Genomic DNA, 23,108 nt, shown 5'->3' with positions numbered 1-23,108 from the left:
GCCTGCCTGAGCGGGGGCACTGGGTCCGCAGGAGGCATTCTCCTGCCGCGCCGGCCTGTAGGGCCTGAGCCCACAGAGAAGGAAAGGAGAGCCCCGCAAAGTGGCCCCCAGCAGCTGTCAGGCCCCAGGCGAGCTCAGCATGCTTACCCCCAGCAGGTTTTTGGGCACATAGCCCTCCCGGTCCCCAAGGCGGGCCCACCACCACTCAGTCTCGCTCTCGTCCTTGCGTCTCAGGACGGTGATGGCGTCCCCTTCGTGGAAGGACAGCTCGTCACTGTTCTGGGCCTCGTAGCCCCATAGGGCGTACACGACTCCTCGGTTCATCACGCCCAGCTTCTCCTGCACCCCTGGGACAACAGCCAGCAGTCAGGAGGACAGGCTGCGGGGCTGGATGGCCCACTGCATGCTGCTGGGTGGGCAGTCAGAAGCCAGGGCTGCACAGCCGGACGCCTCCCCAGGAGGCCTCGGCTTCAAGTCTGCAGTCCTTTCTGCATCCCAGCAAGAGTAGTGCTACCAAAGTAGCAGAGGCATACTCCAGGGGCAAAGGTGGCTTGTTCCAAAAGGCATTTCTTAAGGTGAACCAAATCACATCTGGAACAGTTTCCAAAGCCTGCCAGAAGCTAGGAACTGCTCCTGGTCAGCAGGAAGCACTGGCAAATGGCAGGAAGGAGCTACATGCCTGCCAGCCACCGGGACCAAGCCAGCCCATGCCCAGAAGTCACCTAGGGGTCCCAGGAAAAGGCCATGCTGAGGGCCCAGGGCTCCCTACTCCTCCCGAAGGCTCACTGTGCCGGGGCCTCCCAGACCCTGCTGCCACCTGACCTAGCACTAGGGGCCTGCAGGGCATTGTGTTCGTTTATCCCTTTATCCCCAGGGTCTGATGAAGGGCTGCGCCCACATGTTCTCAAGTTATGTGTGGACTGGACACCTGCAGCTCCTTGACCCTCAGGACAGGAGTTCAGCTCTTGGGAAGCATGCCCTTGGCCACAGCAGCTGAGTCCTGACACGATGTGCCTTACTCTTCAATGTCACCCCGGATGGAGACAGGGGCCCGACTGTGGCCTAACTCTGGGATGCCTCAGCCCACTAGGACTCTTTACCAGGCCTGCTTCAAGTCTGGTGCATCCCACTGAAAGTGTGCAGACAGGCACTGCCCGGCCACCCCCTGCCCACCAGCTCCTCTGCCCAGAGGGGCAACATCTGTGCCGACACAGAAAAGGGAGCTTTGTTTTTAGCAATCCAGCCCAGAATTCTTCTGACAACATGGATTTTCAAACATGGCATCAAGAATGACCCTAAGGGACAGCGACCTCCATTCTATCAAGGCTTGCTAGACTGCCCCCTGAAGCTAAGCTTGGGCTCCTCCTGGGCCCTGACAGCACCATGGCAATCGTCACCACTGCACCCAGGAAATGAACCCAAGGGGCACCTCAAGGTCCCCGTATACCATATAAAAACTGGGAACACTGGATGTAGCCTTCCTCCATCTCTTCACACTTGTCTGCAGCAGTTTCAATGTCGCTGATGGTCGAGGCAAAAATGGCGGCGCCGCTCTCCACCAGCTGTTTGCAGAGGTGAACACTGTTGCAGGAGGCGGCGCAGTGCAGCGGCGTCCTGGAACGGCAGGAGGTGAAGGTGCTGCGGCGCTGCCCCAGGCCTCAGGGACAGGGCTGTGCTGTGCCTCATGCCCTGCCACTGTCTGTGTGCCTGGCTTCGAGTGGTTTGGATCACACGTAAATTTTTGAAAAGGGGGGCAGGGGGTGGACAGAGAAATGGCCTATGAAACAGATGCTCACTGTGCAATGTGAACGTACGTCACACTGCTGACAAGCCTTAACGTGGCTACGATGGTACACGTATTTCACCACGATTTAAAGCACCCAGGTGTTCCGACAGCAGAACAGGGAGCTGCCTGGAGTCCCCAGTACTGCCTGCAGAGGCCTGAGGGCTGACGGCAGCTCCAGGGTGAGCTAAATGCCCCCCCAAAGCGGGACCGTGAAGTTCCTCCTCACACAGATCACTAAACCACTTAAAAGACAGCTGGAGAGGAATGACTGGTAGCGTGCTTCCCCTACACTGTTAGTTATGGGGTAAGGGAAGCACATAATCACAGCTGTGCTTTTAATAAATCGAGAGCAAAGGCTGGGAGGTGAACCTCACAAAACACAGACAAGCACCAGGGAAAGGCGTCCTGCCCGCCCTTGGCTTCGCCCCTCCCCTCCGGTCATTCTAGACAGCCCAACCCTTTTGTACTGCAGAAAGGGATTTCTGGGCCCCGCCCCAGGGGCCCTCACCAGCCATCGCTGTCAGCGGCATTCACGTTGACCCCAAAGTCCAGCAGGAACTTCACAATGTGGTGGTGGCCAGCGCAGACGGCATTGTGCAGCGGGGTGATCCCTTCATCGTTGGGCTTGCTGGGGTCTTCCACCTGGGACACAGGGCGTGGTGAGCCCCGACCTGCAGCTGTGCAGGCTGCACCCCCCGTCAGCTCACCTCATAGATGATCCTTTGCACCAGGTCAAACTCTCCTTCCAGTGAAGCATCTAGGAGCAGCGCCAGGGGGTTGAAGCGGACTCTCAGCCCGTGCCCGGTCCGCTCTGAGTTAGGCTTCTTCAGGTTGGTCCGTTTGCTCTAGTGGAAGGAAGCAGGCATTGGACTTAAAAGAGCAGTACAGCGAAGCAGCCCGGTGGGAGGACAGGATCGCAGCCCCGGTGGCGTCCGCGGGGCCTACTGCTGCCGCAAGGGAGCCCTGCCCAGGCTCTGGCCCCAGGACCAGGTGAAGATGGCCACGCTTCCTACTTAGCAGGACTTAGCAGCTCACACTGCCAGACGTGCAGGATCCCCACGCGACTCCCACCACCCTCCCTGCTCCATCAACACGCTGAACTCCTACCAGCGGGGCTCTGTCTGGTCTGTTTCTCCCCACTGCCTGCCCTTCCCAGGGGAGCCTCCAGTGAGCCTCCACAGCCCCTGCACTTCTGCTTCTGAGCCCTGTCTGCAGGCTGACCCACCTGTCCCACCACCTGACTTGGCGAGGGTGGGGACAAGGCCCCACCACTCCAGGCACCGCAGGCCCCACACAAGCACTGGCTATTTGTCTCCGACGACACCCACCGTGGAGGCTGCCGGAGGGGGCACAGCAGGAGTGGGCGGGGGGACCTGCTCCTCCCCCGGGGAGGGAGCCTCGGCCCCAGGGCTGGGGACCTGCTCTGTGGTCTGGGCCGGGGCCACGTTGTTGTTCGTGTCCTCAGCAGGTTCGGCCGTCTGGCGCGCGCTCTGGGGACAGATGAGCCCCTGTGGTTCCGGGGAAGGGAGCTCATTGTCGTTGGCATCTGAGGACGGAGTGGGCTCAGCGGGGAGCAGGGCCGTGGGCTGGGCGGGGCTGGCCTCTCCCAGGTTCCCGTTGGCATTGGTATTGCCATTGTCAACATCGGCAAGTGTGCCCATGAAGTCCTGTGAGGGGCTGGGCTGGTAGAAGGGAGTGCCCTCTATGCCCCCAGCCAGGGTATTGAAGCGCTGGTACAGCAGCTTCTGGATGTTGGGCCCACCGGGACCCTCAGGCTCTGTGATGGAGCTGCGCTTCTTCAGGGGCCGGGGCGCGTTGGCCAGCTTCCTGCGCAGGGCTTCCAGGTCGGCGTCACTCTGGTAGCGCAACGGTGAGTGTACGATGGGCGTGAGCTTGGTGGGGCTGAGTGGCCGTGGCAGGCTTTCCACGTGGCCAGTGCCACCATCTCCGGGAGGGGCATGGCTGTCCTGCTCTGGCTCTTTCTCTGCACTTTCTGAAGGTGGCTGGGACTGTGAAACACTTGTGGCCAGCGACCCATGAAGAAACGGTAAGGGTGACGGGGACGTTGACCCAGATGGTAACACAGGTTTCCCGTATACTGGAGGAGACACAGAGGACAGGGCAATGTCAGCAGCCTGTGGGGACTGGGGCCCGGTCACTAAGCACCTTTGGGCACCAGAGACAGGCTCTTGCAGAGGCTGTGGACCTGCCGTGGCGGGTGGCAAACCCTAATTTAAAATCCCTACGGAGCCCTCTGTTCAAGAGCCCCACTGACTCCTTTTGTTAGGTGGAGTGTCTCTAATTTATCAGTTTACATTGGGGTTTCCAGAATTGAGGCTTTTCAAATGAAAAAAGAAAGTTGTGAAAGTGACTTCCCCACTCAAAACAAGCCCTTACCCAGTTTTCAGGCTAGAGGAAGATGTCACCCCTAAACAGCATCTGACCCTCGCCCTCAGCCGGATGGTTATAAAACCCAGGCTGCCTCAGGCAGGGAGTTTTGCCTGGCGGCCCAGGAGCTCTGAAGAAGGGTGCTAGCCGTTCAGAGCCCATGCCCAGAAAGGTCTGAGGAGGCCCCCCAGCCCAGCCCTTAAGTGCACAGCCCTCTACACGGGTCAGTGTGTGAGGGCCGAGGCTCCATTCTCTCACCCGCCCTCCTCGGACACACACGGACTGTCTCCCCTCCCTCAAACCAAGGCTCTTCTCGCCCATGGGCTCTGAGGGAGGCTCCCAAAGCAGCAGACCCCCTCAAGTCCCCTCCAAGGGCCTGGCTCAGTCACTGCCAGGGGGCTGGGAGTACTGAGTCCAGGCTGGCTCTCCTGAGGGACACAGGGAGGCAGGCACTCAAACAGAAAGTCAGAGAGCTGTGACCCACCCACAAAACTGCCCATGCATTCCAGCTTGTATCCCCTCCTTACTTACACAGACATCCAGGACCACACTTTATGTAAGAATCAGGTTTCAATCCTACTGGCATTTTCTTAAGTAAAACTTCCTAGCCTCAAGAGAAGGAGAGCACAAAGCCGTAGTACCTGCTTTTACCGACTTATTTAAGGCGCTGTGCACCGCTGGCTGGTAATTCTTAGGTGGTGTGGCTTGCTGGAGGTACATGGAATATATGGAACTTGAATTCACTGTCTGGGGTCCTTTCCTGGGGGACTGTGGCCTTGATCCTTTATCAGCCAGAAAGGGCCTAATAGCCACAGTCAGTGGAAGTTCAGGTTTGCTGTCTCCAGCTGGAAATGCAGGCGGCCCCACTGGTGGGTATGTGGGACTTGGTGGCACAGAAATCCTTTGCTGAATCTGCTGCGAGGAACCTGGCTGGTGCGTGCTACCCACAGTGGGCAGCGGGGCGGGCTTTGGCCGAGTAGGCAGGCCTGCACCAGGCCTGGGCAAGCTGCCCTCCTTCCTCCTCTCCAGGGAGTCTGTTGGCCCCAGGCCCACGGGTGCAGTACTTGTGTGTGTCCCATAGCTTGGAGGCAGCTGCTTGCCAACACCAGGGATGGGGGGTGGCACTTTACCCATCTCAATGCCCTAAATTTAGATGTTAAGAAGAAAAAGAAAGTTACCCTTTGAAAGTTAAGCATATTTCTATCCATGGTCACAGGAGAACAAGAGAAAAGTAGGACTTATAATCCTTCAAATCAGCTTGTGACCAGGCACGGGGCACCCTGGGAGGGGGTCAAACACAGCAGGCCTCATCACTGGTCTACAACAGAATGATCCTGACCAAAAGGTGTTTACACTTTCATACTGCTCAGGCTTAGGGTCCATGAACTTCTAAGGACTTGGGTATAATTTGGACACTAACAGGATCAATTTGCCTCATGACACCTCCTATCCCTCAGATGAAGACATGGCCAAATAGAAGCTTGTGTGTATTTTGTGATAAGACAAACAGCCTACCGGCTTCTCCGTGGCGCCTAAAGCAGACAAGGGCACAGGCTGGCTTGAGACGGTCCCTGGCTTGATGGGACCTTCCACACTTGAGTCCTTCCAGTCCACACTGGCAACCTGCACTGGTTTCGCTGAAGAGCTAGAATTTTGTTTTAACGTTGGCCAGTTTCCATCATTGGCTTGAAAAGAACATAGAATTTAAGTAAAAATTTTCTTGAAATTAACTGAACATAACACCCCCCTGCCAGAAACAAAAGTCACTTCTGAGACATCATGTTCTGATGTCTCCATGAACCCCTTCCTCCACGTGGGCTTGTGTGCGGCAGGATGAAGGGTGGCCTCTGCCGGCGAGGCACTGCCAACGCCTGCGTCCCTTTCACATGTAGACACTTGACCAAGCACAGGGCCACTCCAAAGCAGGCAAGGGGCCAGAGGATGTAGAAGCACTCTTGGGTCCCCATTTAAAGACAGGTCAAATCTATTATATCAACACCAGTGAATAAGCATTGGTACTTACTATTCAAACACTATTTATAAGTTACATACAGCAATAAAAAAAGATTTGTCTTTTGACTTTGTAACAGGTTTGACCTATATTACTTTGATATCGACTTTAATCTCTTAGAACTTTCTATCCTCTTAAAATAACTCATAACCACAAGAGTCCAGTGACTGGAGTAGCAGACTATCGTTTTGTTGCAGTGATTAGAAAGCCAGTAACCCCCAGGTGTTCAGGAAAGCCACTGAAGAGATACGTTCTTTTTACAGAGCATTTTCCAAACTGAGAAAGGGTGCAGAGGCATTCCCTGATAACACAGGCTTATTCAGTGACATGAATACATCACCGCGTCTGTAGGGGCAGGTTATACCCCGACTCAGGCTCTTGCTTTGCTCCGTAGCGGGCACAGGTGAACACCCTAGCCGTCAGCCATATGGGACAGAGAGATCAGAGGGGACAGTTTCAGGCCCTCTGACCAGAAGAGCAGATCCTCGTCCCTCCCCAAGTCCATCAGCACAAGCAGGCTGGGTCACCTGAGGAGCAACCAGGAAATCACTTCCTACAACAGTGTTAGAGTCAAGCCCTCCACTCATCAAACAGGAATTCGGCTCTCCGCACGCTCCGGGCACAGCCACAGGAGGCAGTGAGGTGAGCAGAGCCTCCAAGTGCCCTAGCTGGGCCGCCCCTAAGCTGGCTCTACCCATCGCAGTGCTCTGCAACCCAGATGCCTCCTTGCTGCACTGCTGAATCACTGCATTGCCAAAAATCCCCCCAGGCTCCAGGCAGCATGGTCAGAATGGTGCTCAGCAAGCTGCAAGGGTAAGGCCGTATATGCGGCCGCCTTGCTGTGTGTGGTCTGCCAGCCTCTTCCAGGCCTCTCAGACTGGCAATGCGGGGATAGAAATGCACAGGATCACCAAGGACACACCCCGGTGCAAACTGCAGGCTGCTGGGAAACAGTCCCTGCAGACTCAGGAGGGGTGGGGCCGGCCCACACTGCTGGTTTCCAGGGCCCTGTCTTGGCTCACAGGGGACAGGGCTGTCCAGTGGCTGTGGGAATCCCTCAGCAGGGAGTTTATGTGGGAATCAGCTACAAAGGGCTAAGAAAGAACTAGGAATTTTCTTCCTTTAGAATAAGGCAGGAGGTATAGACGGAAGATCATTTATTTTTATTATAAAAGGACAATTAACTTTAAGCATGATGGGAGATTTTTGTACTGAAGATAAAATTAAACATCTCATTATGAACTCAGAAAATCATCTGAACTTCTTTAAAACAAACCCAAAAAATGCTTGCTGTGCCTCCCTAAGGATGATCTGGTGTATGTGGCCCAGCCCAAACTTCACACCTGTTGAAGAAAGGGCCAATGTTTACGTGGCATCTTTCTCAGGCCTAGCTGTGATGAGCGTTTGGAAGCACACATGACTGTTGGTTTGGAAGTGCTAAGGAGGGTCAGTGGCCACAAGGCCTGCCGGCTGACATACGCTTTGCACACAGGTTTGCAGAGGGCTGTGAGGAGCCGCAGTCAGGCGGGGCATCGAGGTCTGACACCATCCACGAGCTGGTCTCTCTGGGTTTACCATGGCCATCTGTGTGACATGGAACCAAAGGACAGCCGGCAGTGCAGGTTAGAATCCCTGTGGGGATCTCCCCCTCCCAGCTCCGCTCATAGGCCGAGACTGCCCCTGGTGTGGGGAGGCACAGGCCTCCTGCATCCAGTCACCTGCCGCACAGCAGAGAGACAGAGGCTAGTGCCCAACTTGTCTGTCTCCTCCTTCCACCCCTGTGAGGTGGCCCAGCACTTGCCCACAGAGAAGAGGGGAAATGGGAGATGTTCCCAGCTTGGGAAGGGTTTAAAATGAAGTTGGCAGAGAAGTAGCTACTGTGCTAATTATCTACCATTGGAAACAGATGAACACTTACTCCCACCATAGGGAGGTTCAGACTGTAAATAATAGCTTATCAAAGAAAGATGCAATTCAATAGTCATGCTAACCACACGCCCTGTGTGGCTGCTGAGACACGGTGAAGAGATCTGAACTGGGGCATGTGGTCCTCGAGGGCTGGGCCAGAACAAGTCCCGAGCCCTGCAGCAGAGGGGCCAGGCAAGGGAACATGAAGTAAACCAACAAAAGAGCACACGTCCATCTCCTGCCCAGAAAGCAGTCCTCGGGGCCGCAGAGGCACAGCAGGGTCGGCTCCTGCACACCGCAGTCCCGCGCTGCAGGCACACTGGTTAGCCCCCACAAGGAGAGTCATACTGCAAAGCAGCCCTAGCTTTTTATGTGCTGCTTTAAGAAATAGCCACCCTCCCCTGAGGAGGGAGCAGAGAGCAGACTCTCTGTGGATAACCTGCCCTGGGCTGGAGAGCCTGGGGTTGGGGGGCATCCCGTCGTCCTCAAGAAAGCTACTCATGAGCATGGTGCTGGGAGAGACACATCTGGTCACACTGCATGACTCAGCATAGCCAAGGGCCAAAGTGATGGTCTGTGGGTTTCCTGATCGATTAAGGTCCTGCTGAGTGGACAAAGGCAAAGATGAGCCATAGTGTTCTGCTTATGGGAGGTGGACCCTCTGCCTGGGTGGCAGCTGTGCCACTGAGTGCCCTCACAGGCAAATGAAACCTGTGACAGGAGAGGATCAGGTCTTAATTAATTAGTGTTTTCAAAAGCCACACAGTAAATACATTCAGTTCAATAAAGAGAACCTGTTCATCGTTACTGTGGTGGCGCACTGCTCCCAAACGCTGCCCAGAAGACAAAGCACCTAGTGGGGGACTAATGCGGGCAAAGTCTGGGGTGCAATGCAGGGGCTCCCCTGAGGCTGCTGGACCCAAGGCTCCACTTCCCTACTCCATCACACCCCCCCACCCCCAGGAAGAGGCCTGGGCCACTCACCAGATTTGGATCTTCCATGGGCAGTGCTCGAGGCGATCGCAAGCACCTGGGGCTTGATGGGGTCCCCCGGGACAGAAGAGCTGCCTCCTGGCACCTGGATGTAAGGCCCCACTGCTGCAACCCTGCCCGGGGTGCTCAGGGGCGACTGCGGTGATGACGTGCCGTTCACACGGCTCAGCTAGAAAATGGCAAGAAACCAGAGTTAAGTTTCTCCCAAAGTAAAAGAAACTGTAAGCCTAGTGTGACAGGCTGCTCAGACCTCAGTAATCTTACTCAGGCAGCTCATCTCCCTGAAAGGCCAGTACCCAAAAGGGACACCCTCATGGAAGGGGCCCCCCACCAGCCAGTCTCCCTTTGACAGCACCTACCCATTTGTGAGTCGAGAAAACCAGGAGCTGAAGGTGTAACAGAACAGCTCCCCAGGACTCTGCCACATCACCCCTTACCTGGGGTGCTCTCTCTCCCTCCCCTCGGTGGTCAAAGCCTAGGCTCTGAGCCTGCCTTCAAATCCTACTCTGCCACATACTTGCTACACTGCCTTGAGCAAGCAGCTCAACCTTTCTGAACCTCTGTGCCCACGTCCATAAAGTCAGGATGATAAAGGGTTCTTGTAAGGACTGAAGGAGCCATGCCGGGCAGTGACAGGGCCTGCAGCTCCAACCAGTTCCCTGAAGGCAACTCTGCATTTCTCAGCAAGGACACCAAGCCACAGCCAGCCACACTGGTCACATGATGCTGCCCAAAAAACAAATGAGTCCCATCACAGGGCTCTAACTAGGGAACTGCTGACTCTTTAGGACCCCCAGATGGGGTGTACGTGAGGGATCCATAACCCCTACAACTGTTTGCAAAATTCTGCCTATATGAGAATGTGTCATTTTAGGGAGAGGGTTCATGACTCTGACAATTGCTCAGAGGTGCTCAAGGCCTTTGTGTGGAGACATCTTTGCAGAAGCACCCATTTCTTCAGGGAGATCCCTTAGAACCATCAGTTGGAATTCAGGAAGTAAGATTTAGCTAGCCACTTGTGATAGTTAATGTTATGTGTCAACGCAGCCAGGCTATGGTACCCAGATGTTTGCTCAAACACATCTAGATGTGGCTGTGAAGGTGTTTACTATGTAAGATTAGCATTTTAATCAACAGACTTTCAGTAAAGCAGATGGGCCTCCATAATGTGGGTGGGCCATGCCCAACAGCTGAAGGCCTTGAGGAGGGGGCCTCCAAGGGCCAGGGGCTCTGCCCACAGACTCAAGCTGCAATGCCAGTAACCCCCCAGGTCTTCAGGCTGCTGGCCTGCCCTGCTGACTTCAGATGTGCCAGCCTCCACATCGAGTGAACTAATTCCTTGGAATCAATCAATCAATCAATCAGTCAGTCAGTCTCTCTACATACACCTCGCTGACTCTGTTTCTCTGGAGGGCCCTGACTGGTACACCACAAATAAAGAGTGCTATGAGCGAGCATGGAGATGGTTCATGCGCCCTCCCCACGGCCTGTGCCATTAACCCAGAGAAAAAGAAAACCATTATTTGAGACCACATTTATACAGTTTAATCACTGACCTTTAGAGACTGGTTAAACAACCAAAAAAACAGTGTAGGTCTGTAAATAAGAGATTTTCACCTGAGACCACAGATCATGACACCAAAGGAGTGGCGGTTCCCTCCTCCCTCCTAAGCCAACCCACCAGGGCAAAGCTAAGCCCATGCCTTACATCCTGAAAAGCTGCCTTCAGAGCAGCAGAAGTTGACCAATTACTAAGTGGGAGAAGGGAACTTTGGGAGCGCTGTCCCAGCGTGCTGGCTGCCTGCTGCACCCTCCACTCCAGAGGGCAGACAGCTGATCAGCTCTGCACCCAGGCACTGCTTCCCTCAGGCCGAGCACCATTTATGGGAGAAAGGCTGGCTGCCACATGCTCACGAATGCCCTGGTAACAGGGAGACTTGGGACACCCTGCCTGACAACAGGGCTGGTAAAGTGACCCCACCCTGGGATGTGGAGTACCATACAGAAGTCACAGAAGGAGTGAGGCAACGGCCTGGAAAGATGCCCATGTTGCAGTTATAAAAAAAAACAAAACAAAACTAGGTGCAGAGCAGTACGAATGGTATAATTCCTACAGTTACATTTTCAATTTAAAATGAATATCTTTCTCCCTGTACTAAGAAAAAGATTGGAACCATTAACAACTAGCAGCCCTGGAGAAGATGAAAAGGGCAGAAGGGACTTTCATATTTGCTTTAAATATTTCTATACTGTTTTAACTTCTTTCGATGAGTATTTATTACCTTTCAAACTCAAAATATCAAAATATTTTTAAAAAGCATAAACCCCTTACATAGCACTTCCCCTGAGAGTTTACAAAGCCCTTTCACAGGGGTTATTTCTAGGTTATAGGGCAGGGAGGGCACAAGTCCACTCAAGGTCAAGGGGTTTGGTCTGCAAAAAATGGCAGATCAAGCCCATTGCTGCAATTCCAGAGCCAAATACTCGTGGCGAGGCGGGAGTGCTGCCCAGGGGCACGGAGGGCAAGGCCACAGCACAGGGGCTGCGGACAGGGATGGCCTGGACTCCATACACCAGGAAACCAGTGTGTCCGTGAGAAACTTTCTTCTACTGTTGTGTTTTTTATGGCTTAAGGACAATTTATATTCTATCAGCTGTGGTGGATCAGGGGAGCAAAATGCCATTATAGCAAAGACATGCAATTTGGGGCTGAACCATTTTTAGTACTTTATCTCACAGAAATATTTTCTCTTTCACATGCCTGAATTTTTTTCCCATAAAGACGTTCACGCAGTTCACTGATTCGCTTGTCCATCATGGCCACCTCCATGTTGCGCTTATTTAAGAGTTCCTTCTGCTGCTGGAGTTTTGAATTCTGTTCCTGGTTAAGCTGGTTACGAATCTGCACAACAGAAAATACAGTGCTAATGATTTGCATGAATTAAATGGCCAAATTCTCATCACCTGGGAGATTAAAACAAGAAGATAAAGTAACACTACATGCTTGTATTTACATACATGCACTGTCACCTGTGGGCTAAGTATCTGACAGGTACAACACAGATGTATTCAGACCATTTCTTATGGAACAAAAAAGAGCAAATATGCAAATATCTGCAAAGGTGTCTTCTTCAGGGTGCACAGAATGACTGGTACCAATGGCTATAGAAGACCGTAACTACAGTCCCTGTGAATGGCACTTTAGTGATGACTGCCCCAAACACACTCTCTAGGGATATAAGTAGAGGCATCTGCTCTGTCCCACATGGCCCACCGAGGGAGGGACCCTATTTTGGAGGCAACAGGAATTCACAAAGGATGGCCTAAAATCACCAAACAGAATATTCTTCTATCACTTTAGTGAGTTGCAACCAGCATTTAAAAAAAGTGAAAATGGAGACTAGAAAGCTCTGCTTTCTAGAGCTCTGTGCAGAGGCCAGCCCCTCTCAGGTGTGCTGGCATATGCATGCTTGCACGGGTGCGCTAGGCAGGAGGCAACGTATTTTAGCCTTGATGCAGTCAAAAAGTTGAAAATAAATAAATACACTACGTTCATCACACATTATCAAAAAGAAAAAAACATTTAAAACCGTGCACTTTTAACAATTGCTTAAAATGTAAAAGAAGTCACAGATTCTTATAATACTTCATGTATTTGTTAGAGAACTTAACAGCAAAAAGAATGATTTTATTCTCTGTAAATATTCTCATTTCATAAAATGACATAATTTTTGTAGTAAGTACTAACAGAATTGCAAAACTTTAATTTTAATTCTGGCTTGAAAAATCACCTGAGAAATGGAAATCTTGAGAACTGTTACAGACTGAACGTGTCCTCCCAAATTCCTATGTTGAAGCCCTAACCTTTGTGTGGTGATATTTGGGGATGGGGCCTTTGGGAGGTGATCAGGCTTAGAGGAGGTCCATGAGGGTGGTGTCCCCATGACGGGGTTACTGCCCTCGTAAGGGACAGAGACCAGAGCTATGCGGGCACAGCATGAAGACACTGCCTGCCAGCCGGGAAGGAGATGTTCACCACGAACAGGATCTGCCAGCACCTTTTATCGAGGACTTCCAGCTTCTAGAACTGAGACATAAATATCTGTAGTTTACATCTTCCGTCTATGGTATTTTATTAAAGTGCCCCAAGCTAAGACAAGGATTTAACAACAGGCATCTACCTTATCAAAACAGTTTACACAGAGACCTTAAGTATCATCAAAAGCCTAAGTCTTTACTAGCTCATTATCTTGCCAATTAAATTCTGTACTGAAAACATGCTAACTGAAAGAAGCCAGCCACAAAGAACTATAGATTGCTTGACTTGTTCATCTGAAATGTCCAGAATAGCCAAATCTACAGAAACAGAAAGTAGATTCATCCTTGCTTAGGGCTGGGGGGAGAGGGGGTTGTGGGGTGATGGCTAAGAGGCACAGTGTTTCGTTTGGGGATGATGAAGATGTTCTAACATTGGCTGCAGTGGTGGCTGCCGAACTTGTGACAATACCAGAAACCACTTACTTGCACACTTTAAATGGGTGAACTGTATGCTGTATATTATATATCTCAAAGCTGTCTTAAAAATTCTTTTGTACTGAATACATTTTGTGCCTACTACTACATTAGAACCCATTAATTAGTTTCCTGAGGATTCTGGCCTATGCTGGAAGAAAGCCTGAGAGATAAGGATATTTTAGTACAACCATTCCCCTACCCTGTGGGTTACCTGTAGCTCTTGGTACAGTCTTTTTAGCTCCACTGCTGCCGGTCCTGTCAGCTTGCCATTGTAAGACTGGAACCCGTTCAGTTTTCCTTTCTTTAAATCTTCTAATTGCTGACTGAGCTGATCAACTCTTAAAATTGCAGTCTGTACTTCCTGCTTCTTTTCCTGGAACATGGCACTGAACCTTTCTATTTCAGCAGCTATGAGTTTCCACCAAAAAAAAAAAAAAATCACTTAGTTGATATTCTTTTTTACATGGCATTTTGTTATTCTTATTTTGTGGTTTCTACATTTCTATACATTTACCTCAACTCTAGTATCATCTAGTACCAGACCTTGGAGAGAAAACTGTGATATGCATAATCCAGAACACATTTCAACCAGCCTTTGCATGATGTGACTGCCTTCATAGCAAGCAACTCCATTCGCACAGATTACTGAGCACCCTTGCATCGGGGTAATCGGGCTAAAGCTAGTTCGGCCAAGTCACAGGGATCTCAGTGTGTCAACAGACCAAAGGCTCCATAAGGACAGGACCATCCAAGTCTGTCTTGATTATTATTGTGACATAAAGTAGGACCTAACTGAAATAATTAATAAAATAACAAAGACTACACATACACAAAAGAAAAAGTGAGCATTTGTAAGCTGTCCAATTAAAACAGACCCTCATCATGAGCTGTCTCAGAGCACCCCAGCCCCCATCCAAAGGGCTGCTGCCACAAACAGGACAAGAGGATCTCTGAACATTGCATTGCTAGGGTTGCAAGAGATCTTTCAAGATCACAACCTAACCGACCCCTCCTTTTAGATGCAGGTTCAGAGCAAAGCTTCAGTGCATTTCCTATAGCGAGAAACCTGATATTAGTGTGTGACTGCATGTGCCCGGAAGCTGGCCTGTGTCCCTCTATCTACATCTGCTGACTGAGATGCTGAGAGCGGCTGCGGGCACATACACAGATTGCCGTTCATAATTTTGCTGTAGTCTACTTGTCCTCTCATAGCACGGATTTTCTTCAGCTTGTTTTCCTGGGCTTCAACTCGTTCTTTCAACTTTTGAAGCTTTTCATTTTCAGAAATAGACTGCTGCTGACGGCGCTCCTGTTGCTTTAGAAAGTGTAAACGTTGTTCCTAACAAAAGAGGAAATAGCCAACTTTGAAAAGTGTAATGTACAATTACTTTTATACACTATACTATTTTGAGTGAATACCACAGTGTCAGCTATCTTAAGGAATATCCAAGAAATGCTAGAGGAATCTTGCACACATCAGACCACACACAAGACTGAAGTCACTGGGTATACACAGGTGCGTGAGATGGTAAGAGTTCGCATTTTTTTTTAAAAGTGTATTTTACCTTGCACATTGATCTACACCATTCAGTTACTATAAACGTTCCCACAAAAAACCTTGCAGCAGGAGAAGAGCAAACCTGCACTTCATATGCACTAACACCGTCGCATCTCCAGCCTGCCTGTGAGGCCCCAGCCAGCCTTGGATTCCTGCTGTCACTACCTGCTGTCAGGTTTCCTGCGGCTAGAAAGCAGCACCCAAGAGTCCCTTATTTCCCTCCTGGAGGAAATGGACAACAGCTAGCAAAGGACTTTATACTGAAAACAGACAAGGCCATCAGGATGGAGATAAACCTCTAGTTTGCTAAGTGACATCAAACAGCCAAGGAAATGTTTGTTTTCTTTAGGATTCGTTTCTTCAAAACTAATGAAACATTTTATAGTCAAATAAGAACAGGACAATCCTAAAGTAAAAATATTTGCTCTGCTCGTGCATTTTGGAGAGACTGCTTGTAAAGGGGTATGTGGTGGGGACTTGATAATGGTGGGAATCTAGTAACCACAATATTGCTCATGTGATTGTATATTAATGATACCAAAAAAGAAAATTTGCACTGCTCTTCAACAGATCTTTTCCCTGTTAATATGAAAACATACCTTAAGGATAACAGTTAATATTAAATATGCATGGTCCCACATGTATGCATAAAATATACCTAAGAGAGGTTTAAGTGTGATTATGCAGGCATTACACACTACACTGTAAGTTAAGGAAATATGTGTTTAAGTATATAAAAATTAGATTAACTTGTGATTTACACTGCTGAAAATATCTAAGAATTTTTTTAATAGCAATATACTTGGATCAATAGTTAGAAAATGAAATAAAAAGCATAAAATTTTATAATTGCATAATATTATGTACATATCATCTCAGAAATCTCGTTAGTGGGATGAAATACTTTCCAATTACTTAACACTTAATCAATCAATCAATTAATTATTATTTTGGTATCATTACTCTACAATTACATGAGGAACATTATGTTTACTAGACTCCCCCCATCACCAAGTTCCCCCCTCATTCCCCATTACAGTCACTGCCCATCAGCGTAGTAAGATGCTGCAGAACCACTACTTGTCTTCTCTGTGCTGCACAGCCCTCCCCGTGCCCCCCTATTACACATGCTATTCATAATGCCCCCTTTCTTTCCCCCCCTTATCCCTCCCTTCCCACCCATCCTCCCCAGTCCTTTAACCCTTAATTTTTAAAAAACTTTAATTCTTATAAATCTGATAGACTCTGTAAGACAACTTTTAAAAACAAGTCCAACTTCAACCATTATTTATGTAAAAATGGATAGTACAGTGAATTACATGGTCATTCGATGAATGAAAAGGCTGGATCAAAGGCTTGGTTATCAAGAACCACAGAGAAAGCAGTAAGGACATCGGCAGTCACATTTCCGCGTTCTCTTTGTTCCCGAACACCTGAGATCCTTACCATGTGATCATTTCTAGCGGGCTTGAAGGTAGGAAGTCTGAATTTTCAGTCCACAACTAAACCATTATTTAGAAAAATTTCAAATCCTTCTGTTACAGTCTTAACAGTAGATGCAGAGCTCAGGGCATAGAATGAGCAGTAACTGCCCCGCACCGCAATAAATCAAATGAGCGCCTTGTAGAGCGGCGTCCTGGCAGGCCTGACAGCCAGCGGCCATTGCCCTCAGGGCCCATGCCCATTGGGCTCATCGTGGAGCGGTGGCCTCCTCCAGAACACTACACCGGCCAGGCACACACCCAGAGGAAAAGCAGATGACAATGGAGAACATTCCTTCTTTCCCAATTTTATCTACAATGGAGTAAGGTCGACACTCCCTGTACTGGGTATTCGTGTGCCTATCAAGGACCAGACACACTTGCACTGATGCCTTCCCAACTCCAGGAAGCTACAGAATGTGCTTACTACTATAGAAGAGAACAAAGACAGAGACGCTGTGCTTAACACTGCCATGGCACAGTCCTACTTAAAAGCCCTACCCACGAGCACATTAATGCCACTGTAGAGTGACAGTTGAAGGACACTTCGAGCATTTCCCCACCTCTGCTTCTATAACTTACCTTGGCAACCAGCATTTGCTGCTGGTTTTCAATTTGCTGCTGTTGCCTAGCTGCCATATCTTGGAGCTCCGAGAGGGTAAGTTCAACACGTGGATTCCCAACCTACAGAGAATAACACACTCAGGCTACAGTGTATGTTTATCTGTATAGTTGTTTCCCCCAGTGTCAGAATTCACACACATCAAGACTTAAATAGGCTTCCTAGAAGTTAGGCGGACACAAATTAGTTCATTTTCTCATAAGAACTTTTCCTAATTGTTGACTTTCATTAACTTAAGTAACAGTTTTTCAAATATACCAGGTACTGTATTTAATAAAGGGCCCAATTGGAAGCAAACCTTTGCAAATGTGTATTGAAAGTGACATTTCTCTTCTTGGACTGGATATTTACCACGTGTATTTGAGGAAATGGAGTGGTCAAATGTTTAAGGATACACACCCTAACAAATAGACTCTGTCTCTGTATAGACTTCTCAGAGAACTCTTCACCCCCTGCTGCCCAAACACCCTGTGTGGTTCTTCAGAGAGCTTCCAACCCCTTTTTCTCCAACTTTAGTTTTCCCCAAATGTTAAGTGTTCCAGCACATTCTTGACTCTTGAAAAATGGAATCAGGATTTATTTCAACAGCCTTAGCTGGAATTCCCTTTCTGTTTATCTAAGATTCTGAGGTAGCAATATGAAGCAAGACCCTTTTCAAAACTAGATATTGTAAACCACCAAGTTACAGAAACTCCTATTTGAAAAGAGATGCTTATTCTACCAAAAAATGCCTGGCAGAACCATCAAAATACCTGAAATGTCTGTTTTAACACTGATAAAGGGTTGCTAATTTCTGCCTACTGAGATTTTCCAACCACAACAAAAAATATTTTTGAAACCTTCAGAATTTTTACCACTTTTCACACACGTCTTATTATAGCTTATATGTATGTATATTGTAATTTAATAAAATTTTACTGCAGTGGTTCTTACATGCAGAAAAACATAAATCATAGCACACAGCTCAATGAGTTATTTCAAAGTGAACACATCCATGTAATTTACTCATACTGTAAATGGGTTATAAAACCACAACCTACCATAAACTTGTAAATTAACAAATAAGTTAACATTTTACACTTAGTATGTATTTCCTTAATCATTCAATGTGAAAAATTCACAAAAGAAATGTCTTTCAGAGTTTTTAAGAAAACAAAAACCTTAGATACAAATCTGATCCTTTTATGACGGGCCTGTCACTATGCACTCTCTCCATGTAAACTGAACCCCACTTACAATTTTAAATTCTCTATATGAACTCAATTTATTCAAATAAACCTATGCTCTAATTCCTCCCTTATTTCTTTTTATTACATCTAATAAGGGGAAACCAAATCATGTTCCCTTGGGCACACTGAGGCCCCTCATTATGGTCCAGTTATCTGATGATCAGCTCCAGGTCCTGGAAAGGACAAGCTACCTCCACAGAAAGTTAAATGTGTGGAAAAGTTCTCTTGGTAGCATCCCTGGCAGGCTTCTAGAAAATGGGCTCAGAGAAAAGGGAACAGCCCACCAGCCTTCAGCCTGCCCTGATATCCTTCCAGCAGGGATTGCTGCCCAGGGGGCCCAGAGCTCAGGGCCACCCACGCTGATGTTCTACCTCAACTCTGGTTTCCAGGGAAAGGACTTATGCTCCCAGTGAATGCTGTTTCACCCTCCAGCCTAGCAGGGATGTCACCCATCTTCCACCACAAACATGGCCCACCCAACTCCAGGTCTAACTGACACCTACCACTGCCAGCAAGAGCAGAGACAAACAGAAGCCTCTTGCCCCCAGCTGTCATGATCACTTATTTGGTCACATCACCACCTTCTTTCTCCAAACTTCCACAAATCTACTTGCAGAAATGATAAATGAAGAGACTATTCCTTTAAGTTACAACACTTTTATATACAAAATACTGAGCTGACAGAAAACTTGTACCAGTGACCCTCTCTAGTGAAGGAGAGAATTCAGAGACTTAGGGCCTTGGCAACTGCAGGTCCTACGTTCATCAGGCACCCACAGCACCTGGTCCAGGGCCTGGCCACAGCTTCTGATCAATGATCAGCGCTTGCTGGATGGATTTATAAGTGACTCTACTTCCTCAGCCTTCACCATACAGCAATCACACTGCAGTGTGGACAACATCTTTTCAAACTCACAAGCCGAGATTTCTTTTTGCTCTTCGTACAAAGAGTCTATAGTCTGCTCACCATTTTAACTGCGTCTTCAGACCTTTCCCAATACCTCACTAACCCACACTTCCTCTGGCCCCTATCACCTCCCTCTGGCCATGTCCCCTAATTCCTGTGAGCAGCAGTGGCAAATGGGGCTTTGTAATAGAAGGAACCACACTATGTGCTCAGGAAGTGCTGGAGGAGGACCACCTTCCGGGAGCGTGGCCTTCTCTATTCACACGACAGGGGGATTGTGCAGGGGTCCAGAGGCCTGGGAGTCTGTGAGTACTATACATGTTCAATACCAAAACACCATGATAATTCACTTACCCTTGATATGTCACATATAATCCCGGACACTGCAGCAATATAAAGGCAAAACATGGTTTCTCCATTTTCATGAGCCTCTACTCTATGAATGAGGTAAGGATTTCACAAGGGAAGCAATTAAGTTACCTATCAAATTCAACTATGAGGAACAGAGGCTGGGGCTTGGCTTTTCTTAGTATTTTCACTGTGAAATAAAAACAGCATTTTCAGTGTGGTAGCAAGGACAGGGAACAGTGTGTTGTAAGAATGCACCAGTCAGCCTGGTGCCCATCCTAGAACACTTGTGGGAAGCTCAGAAAACAGGATGATTCACAACACCACACTTGGCTACTCTGGGTCCAATCATATGGGAACTGTGAGTCTGTAAACAAAAAAGATGCCTCTTAAAACCTCCCACCCTGAAACAGTCACTCCAAATACGAAGCTAAACCCTCTGTACATTACTGCCTGACTTTACAGATATTTCAAATAAAAATACTATTTCACAACAAATAAAAATAAAACATGAATTTCTAATTTTTATGGTCCTAAATTTAAGATTAGCAACTTTAAACAAATTGGTAAGCATATATTCTAGTCCATTTCAGATACAAATCTTCAAAAACATCCACACTAGTAGTAAGTTAGCAAAGTGAAATGACAACCGGCTAGTTTAGAAATACACAGTGAAATCTACGTTTGCTTTTAAAATCATAAACACAGAGAATAGACTGGTGGTTGCCATAGGGGATGGGTGAAACTGGTGAAGGAGGGAAAAACAACTTCCCTGAGGCATAGTTTACAGATTATAAAATGCACCCATTTGAAGTATGCCATTCAATGAGTTTTGACAACACCAGTCAATTCTGCTCCTCTCCCTCCAACTACTACTGTGTGGGGCTAGTTGTGCCATGACAGCCTAGCTGTTTGCTATAGAATTTCACATAGAGGGGGTCATACAGTGTATACTTCCTTCTTTCACTTGCCCCAGTGTTTCTGAGATTCACCCCTGTCGTTCTGTGTATCAGTAATTCATTCTTTCACTGGTGAGTAGTAACCAATCCCTTGTGTGGATATGTCACATTCTGTTTATCCATTCATCTGGATAAACATGATGGACACTTGAGTTTTCCCACTTTTTGGCTATAAGGAATAAAGCCATCCTGAACTTCTTGTACCAGCATTTATATGGACAAATGTTCTATTTCCTGTTGGGTAATCAGCTTCAAGAAATGAAACGGGTGATTGTATGGTAAGTGTTTGTTTAACCTACAGAAACTGCCAAACTGTTTTCCAAGGAGGGTCATTTTATACTTCCACCATCAACTATGAGAGCTCTAGTCTCTCTATATCCTTGCCAAGACTTGCTGCTGTCAATTTTTAAATTTTAATTATCCTCTTTTTAAATAAAATGTTAACCTCTTGGCAAAGGACCACTTCCATGTAAGTGGTATTTTGATAAGTAATGAAAAAAGCAAGCATAAAAATTGTCCATAATTAAGCTAGCCCATGATCTGCCAAAAGTTAGATATGAAAAAGGGGTTCCTTTCCCAGGCTAAGGTCCAGTTTGTACTAATTACGCATATGAGACGTGACTCATAAAAGCTATCAAAATTAAGTATGCTTGAAAAACGGGCTATCAAAACTAGAGTTTTTAAAATGTTAAGCAACAACTGCAACTCACTTGATAATTATGGTTGAAAGCTTTAGGTCACAAGTTAGTTGGTAAAATGGCTTTAATCAAATGTATTTTTTTGTCTCCTCAGGTACTGTTTTAAGTACAATTTTGAAACCAGTGTTACAATAATTCAGGCATTAAAAACATATAATAAAGTTTCTCAGAATAACCCTTGTAGACAATTAAGCTATATATATATATCTTCCATCCTAAGCCACTGTTTTTATAGATTTTTGTCTTTCCAAATATTAGTAAGAAGACATAGTTTTACCAAGTACATCTAATGTACCTTGAAACATTCTGCCAATATGTGCCAAATATATTTTTCTAATATGTGCAAAAAAGTTTATCAAAGATGGAAATTTTACCTGTCAAAACAAAAGTACTCATCAGTGTTCAGTTAATGAATTCACTATCATGGCTCCTGAAGAGGTCTGACATTTTCCAGACAACTTTCACCTAAAACACACTAAATAAATTCTCAGTAACAAGTGGTATTCAACATCAAAGTTTCTGGCGAATAGTCAGCAGTGTTCTCCGCCCGATCACTCCTGTCAGGAAGGAGGCTGAGCTGCGTGTCCTGCCTGTGCACCTGTCCCACGGTGTGCTCTGCACACACATGCCTAGTGACAAGGAGGGGCACCTTCTATGCCCTTTGGTCTATGGTGCACGGGGGCCAGCTCTCCCATTCTTCAAGTGCTCTCCTGTTGAGCTTCTTTACCCAAAAGGTGCTTTCTTATCCTAGAACCTTATTATTTTTTTTTTGAGAGGGCATCTCTCATATTTATTGATCAAATGGTTGTTAACAACAATAAAATTCTGTATAGGGGACTCAATGCACAATCATTAATCAACCCCAAGCCTAATTCTCAACAGTCTCCAATCTTCTGAAGCATAACGAACAAGTCCTAGAACCTTATTTTTAACTTAAGTTTGATTGCAATCTCCCCGAAAGTTGAAAAGCTGGTAAAGAAAATGATGCAAAAGGAAGAATTTATATTTTAAAGTCATTCCAAAGAACAAATCCCTTGCATCCCCCTCCACCAACCATGCCTACTTTGAAGACTTCTCTTCCTCCTTTGGCAAGTATAACAAACTTTGGTTACATTGCATTTTACTTAGCAACTGTATTGATGTTTATTACTTATATAAGCATGTCTTCATTATTCAACTCATACATTTTGTATTTGTGAAAATGGTTTGGATATCAACAGCCCGTTTTTATTTACACCTTCATTGTTCATATACTTTTATATTTGTGGAAATGATTTGGGAATCAATAGTCTACCTTTATGCATTTCACAGGCCATGTACTAGTTCTCTGTTGCTGAGTAACAGATCATACCTAAACGTGGTGTCTTAAAACAACAATATACCTTCATTAGGGCTCACAGTTTCTGTGGGTGAAGGATTCGTGAGTAGCTTGGCTAAGTGGCTCTGGTTTAAGATTTCTCATGATGTTGAATCAAATGTCAGTAGGGCTGCAGACATCCTAAGGCTTGGCCAGGGCTGGAGGACCTGACCCAACACAGCGTGCTCACATGGTTTGAGCTGGTGCTGGCTGCTTGGTGGGGCCTCAGTGCCTTCCCGAGTGGGCACAGAGCTGCTTGCTTGAACATCCTCACGACGTGGTGGCTGGTTTCCCCCAGAGCAAGCAGTGTGAGCAAGGGAGCCAGGGGGAAGCAATTTCTTTTATGAA

At 47.6% G+C, this 23,108-nt stretch overlaps 1 protein-coding gene across 5 annotated transcripts in view; it reads right to left on the bottom strand.

Moving 5' to 3' along the window:
• PPP1R13B (protein phosphatase 1 regulatory subunit 13B) overlaps positions 1-23,108 on the bottom strand; it is an 85,834-nt gene that overhangs the window by 823 nt on the left and 61,903 nt on the right. For 2 of the 5 annotated variants that reach the window (XM_073241782.1, XM_017666796.3), the window contains exons 5-17: positions 17,223-17,324; positions 14,766-14,940; positions 13,813-14,009; positions 11,848-11,988; positions 9,078-9,255; positions 7,665-7,769; positions 5,690-5,859; positions 4,816-5,317; positions 3,115-3,884; positions 2,494-2,631; positions 2,295-2,428; positions 1,448-1,614; positions 148-347 (exon numbers count right to left, since the gene is read on the bottom strand). In XM_073241782.1, the coding sequence (XP_073097883.1) occupies positions 148-347; positions 1,448-1,614; positions 2,295-2,428; positions 2,494-2,631; positions 3,115-3,884; positions 4,816-5,317; positions 5,690-5,859; positions 7,665-7,769; positions 9,078-9,255; positions 11,848-11,988; positions 13,813-14,009; positions 14,766-14,940; positions 17,223-17,324 (2,979 nt within the window). Of the gene's footprint in view, positions 1-147; positions 348-1,447; positions 1,712-2,294; positions 2,429-2,493; positions 2,632-3,114; positions 3,885-4,815; positions 5,318-5,689; positions 5,860-7,664; positions 7,770-9,077; positions 9,256-11,847; positions 11,989-13,812; positions 14,010-14,765; positions 14,941-17,222; positions 17,325-23,108 lie in introns of those variants that run through there. The other 3 variants (XR_012133625.1, XM_036991453.2, XM_073241783.1) reach the window with 3 other exon arrangements.

This window comes from Manis javanica, chromosome 8, assembly GCF_040802235.1.
Source record: "Manis javanica isolate MJ-LG chromosome 8, MJ_LKY, whole genome shotgun sequence".
NCBI classification, from domain to species: Eukaryota; Metazoa; Chordata; class Mammalia; order Pholidota; family Manidae; genus Manis; species Manis javanica.
The sequence above is the reverse complement of the archived record's forward strand: the minus strand, read 5'-3'. Positions and strand labels throughout refer to the sequence as shown.